This window comes from Strix aluco, chromosome 5 (assembly GCF_031877795.1).
Source record: "Strix aluco isolate bStrAlu1 chromosome 5, bStrAlu1.hap1, whole genome shotgun sequence".
NCBI lineage: Eukaryota > Metazoa > Chordata > Aves > Strigiformes > Strigidae > Strix > Strix aluco.
In genome coordinates, this window is record NC_133935.1 from 46,098,517 (window position 1) to 46,106,639 (window position 8,123).

General features: G+C 45.7%; 1 protein-coding gene across 1 annotated transcript; it reads left to right on the plus strand.

Moving 5' to 3' along the window:
• The first annotated feature begins 1,363 nt into the window (after positions 1-1,363).
• On the plus strand, positions 1,364-5,803 carry PHLDA1 (pleckstrin homology like domain family A member 1). The gene is made up of 2 exons (XM_074827207.1): positions 1,364-1,969; positions 2,114-5,803. Exon 1 carries the CDS (start codon positions 1,506-1,508, stop codon positions 1,962-1,964), a length of 459 nt encoding a protein of 152 aa, XP_074683308.1. The 5' UTR covers positions 1,364-1,505; the 3' UTR covers positions 1,965-1,969; positions 2,114-5,803.
• Positions 5,804-8,123: the final 2,320 nt, after the last annotated feature.

Below are 8,123 nucleotides of genomic sequence, written 5' to 3' on the forward strand. Positions count from 1 at the left end.
CTTTTTTCTGTTCAGTTTGTGGCTAGCAAGTTGCCTTTGTTACTGATTTGAGTGTCTTCCAGTTACCTCAGAAAAGATGAAACAGCCAAATAATTTTAATTGCTGTTATTACCTTAATTGTTTACCTCTCAACAGTTTATCAAAATTAACTTTGACCTTCAAGAGGAAAAGATTCTAAGAGGAAATCTTTTTAAAATGTTATCAGAGATAAACTCCATTAAAACTATCATTAATACTGAATGTGCTCCCACTGACCTATGCTACAGCATGACCTGCTTCCTAGCTGCCAAAATTACTGCGAGGAGGGCTTTTTTTTATGGCTATGTTAAATGCATGTTTAAAAAAACAGTGCTCTAAAACATAATATGAAACTTCCAGCCTTCAGTTTACATCGGCCTTGTCAGCCAAATTCAGTTCTGTGGGCTTTTGATTTACATCTAATACATCAAAAGACTTAAAAATGAAGAGTTTAATATTAGCCTTAGATCACTTATCTACTCAAATAAATGAATTCAAAAGCTAACTTCAGGGGGAGAATCCAAACAAATAATCTGCTTTGTTGCCACACATTTGCTTAACAAGAAAAATGGCCCTAGCGCTCTGCCAGTTCAGTGTTGTGGTTGTTTTTCCTAGTCTACTTTTAAAATTTCCAGGTACTGAGGTTCTAGTGTTTCCTTTGGGAAGTGATATGGGTACTTGCTTTTTTTTTTTTTTTTAGACATTACTCAAACTGCTGCAGAGAGTAAAGATGTATTTTATGTATGCAGTAGAAGCTGTTTCTACCCCGCACAGTCGGGAGCAGTGCGGAAGGGTGGGGATAAAGCTGTTACACGAGGTTGCGCGTGTCAGGCTCTCTCCTTTGTTTAATGGAGCGATGATCGTTTAAATACCAGGGTGTTGCTGAAAATTGGCACCGGTTTTATTGGACCTGAATCAGAAACATACTGAAGCGGGGGGCCTTTGCTGTTGCCCAGGGGGGAAGGCTGAGGAAATCTGCCCCAAACACAGGCGGCTGCGCTACCCCCGTGAAGGCGAGGGCGCGTTTCAATTGTTCCATTAACCATTGCTAGCACACACAGCGGGGAAGCCCTTCCCGCGCCGCTCCGCGGTCTGTCCTCGCCCTCCTCGGGAGGAGGGGCGGCCGCGCCGCCTCCCCGCTCCCCTCCGCGCCGCTCCGCGGCCGCGCCGTCGGGCTTCCCCGCTGCCGGCGGGAGGAGCCGCCCGCTCCGCGGGGTGTCACTCTGGGCCGGCGGGGGAAGGCGCCTTCAAAAGCGGAGGGGAGGGCGAAGCCGCCGCCACAGCCGCCGGCACCGGCAGCGCGCCCGCCGCAGCCCGCCACGCCGCGGCACGGGCGGCAGCCGCTCCGCTCCCCGCGGGCCGGGGCGCTCCCCGCCCTCCGCCTCGGAGCCGGCGCGGGGCGGCGAGTCCTCGGGTGGTGCCGGCTGCCCCCCGACCCCAGCCCCCGCGGGCCGCGGCTCCCGGCCCCGCCGGCCCATGCCGGGAGGATGCTGGAGAGCGGCTGCAAGGCGGTGAAGGAGGGCGTGCTGGAGAAGAGGAGCGACGGGCTCCTGCAGCTCTGGAAGAAGAAGCGCTGCATCCTCACCGAGGAGGGGCTGCTCCTCGCCCCCCCCAAGCAGCCGCCGCCGCCGCCGCCGCAGCAGCCGCCGCCGCTGCCGGCCGAGCCGGCGGCCAAGATCAAGGAGCTTCACTTCTCCAACATGAAGACAGTGGACTGCGTGGAGCGGAAGGGCAAGTACGTGTACTTCACGGTGGTGATGGCCGAGGGGAAGGAGATCGACTTTCGGTGCGCGCAGGAGCAGGGCTGGAACGCGGCGATCACGCTGCAGATGGTGCAGTACAAGAACCGCCAGGCCATCCTGGCCGTCCGCTCCACCCGCCAGAAGCAGCAGCACCTGGCGCAGCCCCACGGCCCGCGCCTCCGCACCGCCTCCAACTCCGCCTAGCGCAGGTAGGGACCCCCGCCCGCCCCGGGACCCGCCTCGGCCCTCCGGGCCCGCACCCGCTCCCGGCCCCGCGGGTGCCCCGGGCTTGGACCCTGCTGCCGGCCCCGCCGCTGCCCTCACCGGCCGCGCTCTGTCCCGTCTTGCTGCAGGTGAAGTTACCGGAGCGCTTCGGGGAAGCGGGACTGAGCGCGTTCGTCGCGGACAGACTTCGGTTGGTCAAAAACTGGGCAAGCGCCGGAGATGCAGGCAGCCTGGAGAGAAGCGGCTCGACCACCTGAACCCCAGCTAGCTGCTGCTGCCGCCGCTTTGCCGCCCTCGGTGCCGAGAAGCATTTCAGATATATTATTTATGAACCTTGGAAAGGATCCTTCGGTGTGATGGGACTTCTAGGAGACATGATGTACTGTAACTTTATTTTAATGTATTTTATTTTATTTATTAGGGTTGTTTGGTTTTTGTTTTGGTTTTGTTTTTTTTTAAAGGCTTTTTGCAAGACATTTCTGAATGTAGGCCGTATCCAAAAAGCAAAGGAAAAAACTGTATGTACATTATCTCCCTAAAGGAACTAAAAAGTTCTGGGTAGTTCGGCTGTGTGCAATTTGACAAAAGAGTTTTTCATGTTTACCTGAAATACCCTGTATTACGCTAACATGGAAAATGTGATGTATGGTTTGGAATTTGGCTGAAGCCCATACTGCATCTGAAAACTGTTCTCTCTGATGAGCATAACCATTACAGTCTGGGTTTTAAATGATTTTCTTTTAAAACATTATGCGTGGTGGAAGATGATCAAATTTATTCACACTCAGTTATTCAAAAAAGTAACGTTGATTGTCATTCTGAGATTAAAACCCATCTGTTCAATGTATGAGTGGAGGGGAACCCGACCAACTTCTTTTGTGATTCAGGAATCGCAGTTGGATTCCAGTTACTGGTTTGATGTGCTTGCTCCTGGGCTGGAGGGCGGGAGCCGAGAAGCATCTCTTCGTGTCCGAGTTCAGGGCTCCCTCTGCACGGTTGGTCTGTAAGCGGTCTGGGCTCTCAGCCTGTGTTGAATTTTCATGGCAGTTTTTAAATGTCTTGCATTAAAGTAGCCCCTAGTTTAAAACCCATTTTATGTATGTCTTAGTGTGCAAATGGATTACTTTGGTCACAGTTTTCATAAGCTGAAAGTTGCTCTCTAGCTGAGATAAACTAGATTAATTTTGGTGTTTAGCACTGTCAGATGTTGAGAGGGGCGTGCGATCTCGTCTCTAAAAACGTTGATGAAGCCATGAAGTTGGAAAACAAAGGGCTAATTGCACAGCTGGTGTGTCTTCCTCTGCCTCTTAAAAGTCAGTGGGAATTTGGCTGTTGATGCTGGCGAGAGCGGGTCGGAGCGGTGCACCCCGGTGCAGAGGAAGGAGCCAGGCGCGTGCGGGCCGGTGTGCTTTCTAGGACAGGGCCCTTCAGGCGATGGGCAGTTTCACGTTGTGTGCTGCTACAGCCCTAGTTCTCTGGTTTAAATTAAGTAGGGAGGTTGTAACCGAGACAAAGCAGTGTGGCCCGTTATCTCTGGTTCAAGATAGAAAGTTGCAGCCCCAGGGCTAGCTATTTTAACTAGTGTGGTGAGGAAAACGGCTTTTGACCCCTTTACAAGTAACGTGAACATAAACAAAATCTTTTAAAGCCACACATCCAGGACTTTCCAGTTTGTGTAACTGAGGTGTAGCTTGACTGTAAAAGCTCCACATTCTTGGTTCAAGCTGTTTCTGTTAAGCGTTTAAAGCAAAAGACTGAAGTGACATGCACAAGAAGATGTCAGAATTGGCTGCTGCACACGATGGTCCCTTGCTCTGCGCCATAAGCTTAAGCTCAGCCCTGTAAGGAATAAGTCAGGGTCTCTTTTAGCCTTCCTCTTTTGTTCCTTGCCCCCGGGTGTCGGGGTCACATACCTGGATGTGCAAAACATGCCATGGTGCAGAGTTAAAGCTTGGACCTCAGCAGTTCTCCATGGTTATTCCTGAGTGCTTCTTTCCGATCCTGGCCTCTGACAGGGTTGCATAACGAGCCTGAGGTGGTAGATTCCAGCTGTCCTAACAAAGTTATTACTTTGAGACTAATTGAAATCGAAGGTGCGCTGCATCTTCTAGGATTAGGTTCGCTGTCTTGGCAATCATAATAGCCAATTTCCACATCTCTGTACATCTGCCATTATCATTCTGCTAATGCTTGGATGTTAGAGCTGCAAGGGGATTCTCTAATGAGCTAGTCAAAGACTTACAAAATAGACTGTAATTTGTAATTTGGCTCCTCTCTTTAGAGTCATTAATTACAGTTTACTGAGTAACTAATCCACCTTTTCAGATATACAGACAGATCGCTGATATCTCACCTACTAAAATACATTTTAGCCTACTGAAGGATAAATGTAATTGATGAAAATTAATTCCTATGTGGCCAGACACACGCATATTTCTCTAGGAGTGGCAGGTATTCCTGTCCTCAGTGGATGCAAGCCCCTGAATGTCACAAAAGTCTATGAATCTAGTCTAAAGCTGAAATTTTACTGCTCTTCAGGAAATATTTGTACTTTGAAAACAAAAGATAATTTTAGTGATGTAATTGACATCAAGGTTTGAGAAAACAGCTTTCATTTGGAATTTGCTGCTATTTTTCACCGGTTCAACATCAATGTCCCACTTTCACCTTAAGTTTCTTGTTTTTTAAGTCAGTCTGAAGGATGCTTTCAAAACTGTTTGAACTGATGTAGTTCACCCACAAACTTTTGCCGGTTTTATTGCCTGCCATGTTAACTTCTGAAGAACGTCGGTGTCAGCCAAACTCCTAATGTGAGAGACGGTCACGTCATGAAATCCACCTTGAGCTGTTCCTGTGCCTGCAGCCTGAGTTGGTGGGATGGGTGTAAGGATTAAGCTTCCCCCTTGTGCCTCCAGACTGTCTCCTGGAAACTGAATGGGAACAAATTGTCTGGGGTTCCCTGGGGACAGTCGGACTGTGTGGCTCATGCCCTGTCAGTATAAATAAGGCTAAATTGTCTGACATGGACAATCCGACAACTTTCCCACGCTCTAAATTCCATGTTTTTATTTTTTTTGACTGATAGTAATTTTAGACCAAGAAATTGTTTGATGTTATAAATGAGGTAGTTTCGGGGCTTTTTTTGGCTTGCCCCTCTACTACTGCATAGTCTTCATTGGAGCTACTTGGTTAAATACTGTCTGTCACTGCCTTGTAAGCACTGGCTATGAAAATAGGTCCAGCAGATCATATTCTATCTTATTGGAGCTTTGCAAGTAGAGAAATCAGCTTGTCCTTCCCCTTACAAAAAAAAAAAAAAAAAAAAAAAAAAAGCCAGCAGCCTGTGGCTGAAGTAATTTCATTAGAGAATAAACAAAAATGCCAGTAAAACTCACACAGGCAAATGCTTGGTATAGGTAGCAGAAGTGGGGACAGTCAGTTCATAGAGGTCAAAATTACATGTCTTTAGAAAAGAAAGTGATTAAGGGGCAGATTCAGCAAGAAAATTCAAGCTGTGGTGACCAAGAAAATTTAGAAACTGGGGGAAAAGGAAGATCAAGTGGATGTTGTCTCTGTGACATCCTGAAGTAATTCCTCTTTTTTTAAGGTTCATGATATGCAAATGCCAGCTTCTGAATTATAGCTGCAGTGATGTACCAAATGTTTTCTAGCATATCCTATTGTGAGCAGAAATATCAGTGTCGTCAAAAAAAATTGTGTGTAAATATGACTCATAAATGATTTCTGAGAGATGTGATTTATTTTTCATATTTTTCAAAATGCATTCCATTTCAAATAAAGAGGTATCTATTAAAAGAGCTCTCTGTGTTGGAGGAATGGTTGTTTGGCGGGCTATCTGTTATGATTAAAGCCTGATCTAAGCTTTTCCAGTGTCTGAAGCTCAATCTAAGGGCCTAAGAGGAACGCTTTGAACCTGTGTAGATACCTTCCAAAGGAAAGACGCACTTAGATGCTCTAACTAATCTTGATACCTAGCACAATTACGAGGCTCGGAGTCCTCAGTTTTACTTCTTGCCATGTGTGATGTGTGAGCATCCACACCGAGTCCTACTAATTTCAGTAACGCTCTGCTTGGCGTCACAGTCCATGTACAACGGATCTTTGGGACACAGACTCATAATCTTTCACATGTGAATGCCTTGCTCTGTGTCACGTTAGGAATCTAAAATGAAGCATTAAATGTGCCTTCTTGCTCTTTTTTTTATGTAACTGAAAAACTCTGATTGAATTTCAAGTAACCTGAAAGTAGTCCAGAAAGAACACTTCCATCATTTGGCGTATCCTCTGACCCATTCTCTTCTAGCTTCGTGGGAAAAGAAATGAGGTATGACAAGAAAAGTGTGTGACGACTTCTGCTGCTTTGGGGTCTCTGTAGAACTGCAGCCATCTGGATGCCTTGAACTCCCCTGAGGTGTGTTTGTATTGCAGCAGGTCCTAATTTTTAAGGATCTTCCAAAAGTGTATTACCTATAGAGGCACAGTGTGCATTGACCTAGACATATTGGTGCTGTTTGTCTTCACTGGAGAGATGTCAGTAACCTCTTCTATAAGGCCATTGCTGTAACAAGTATGAGTTCTCTTTTCAACAGCAAGTATCCAAAATGTAGGCATTTGAACTTAATATTTGATACACAAATGATGGCTTAAAGAGCTGATCTCTCACAAGCGCTGGTGCTTGGCAGCTTTGAAAAGCCAGTTAAGCATCTGTGGATTTATAGTCTATTGAAGGGCTCACTGTTGCTTACAGCTTTTAGAGATGTCCCTTACGAGCTTTTAATAACAGTGATAAATAAGTATCTCTGTAAAGGCATACATATAGTAGAATAAGAATTTAATAATTTGTTGTTGTTTCTGCTCCTGCATCCAGTGGTCATATCTTTATAAATGTGCATCAAAAACTTGTTTCTCTGCTTTAAGTTTTGACTAAGAGGGTGTAAAATAAGGCTGCTCACATATTCATGGTACATATGAAATGGTCTTAGAAACTGGGCCATTATTTTCCTAGTTGGGAATATTGTCTTAATAGGGTTTTCTCAAAAATTTTGTCTTACCCAAAGTAGGATAGGAAGAATGCTGAACCTTGGGGATCAATGTGAGGTACAGAGATAAAATCTGTGCCTGATTCAAAATTAATTGAAATTAACAGGAATTTTTCCAGACTAAGACAGATTTTGACCTTTTGCAAAAATGGTGGCTCCTTCTCTTTTTCTTTGTAGAAAACGAGGAATGAAATCCTAGAAGCAAGACCTTTGCCCATAGTCTGTGGCAGTAGCAATGGTGTGTAGTCAGGATAACACTGACATGCTGGTGTTTCATCTTTTCCAGTGAAATGAGGGAGAGAGGAATAAGAAGGAATGCCTGTGTTTTCCAAGCAAAATAAAATATGAAAGGCCACCAATCTAAATGTCTTCTTTCCCCTCTGAAACAAAATTTAGACCATAACAATTTCTTGCAATTTCATTGAATTTACAACACAGCTGAAATGGAATAGTTTTCTTTGTGATGGAACTTAAATCAGAACTAAGCTAAAGTCTTTACTACTTTGACTGCCTGTTTCTAAGCAGGAGCATCTCAGTCCTTCCTAGAAAGTGCCTAAATGACTTTCCTCACCTTTCCGTGTTTTGTTTTGTTTTTTTAAATTAACTGCTGTGAAGTCTATCAACTTAAGTCTTTTAAAAAAAAGATTATTTCAAATTTATAAAGCTATAGAGAGTATTATAGGTGTTTGTGATAATGTTTTTTCTGTCTTGCCACTGGGGTATTTTTCATGTGTGAAGTAAGGACCCTGGAAATGCTGCATAACTGTTACATGCTACTCACAGCGTTGCTTCGTGCCTTCCGTGCTGAAGCCAGGCAGAGCAAAAGATGGTGACTTTGGTCCTGCTAAGAACTGAACACCCTCAAGGTGTCCTGACACCCAAAGGACCTGGGAGTTGCTTGGGACCTCACGATGAGGTTCAGTTACTTGTGGAGTCTTGGCCTAATGGTACACACTGAATTTACAAGGAAAGGGGCATCAGCTCCTGGGTGAGGTGCTGGGAAATGAGGTTGTATTGCTCACTGGCACCCACATGAAGCTTGTGCTCTGCATCAACAACCTGGTTTGATTGCAACGCC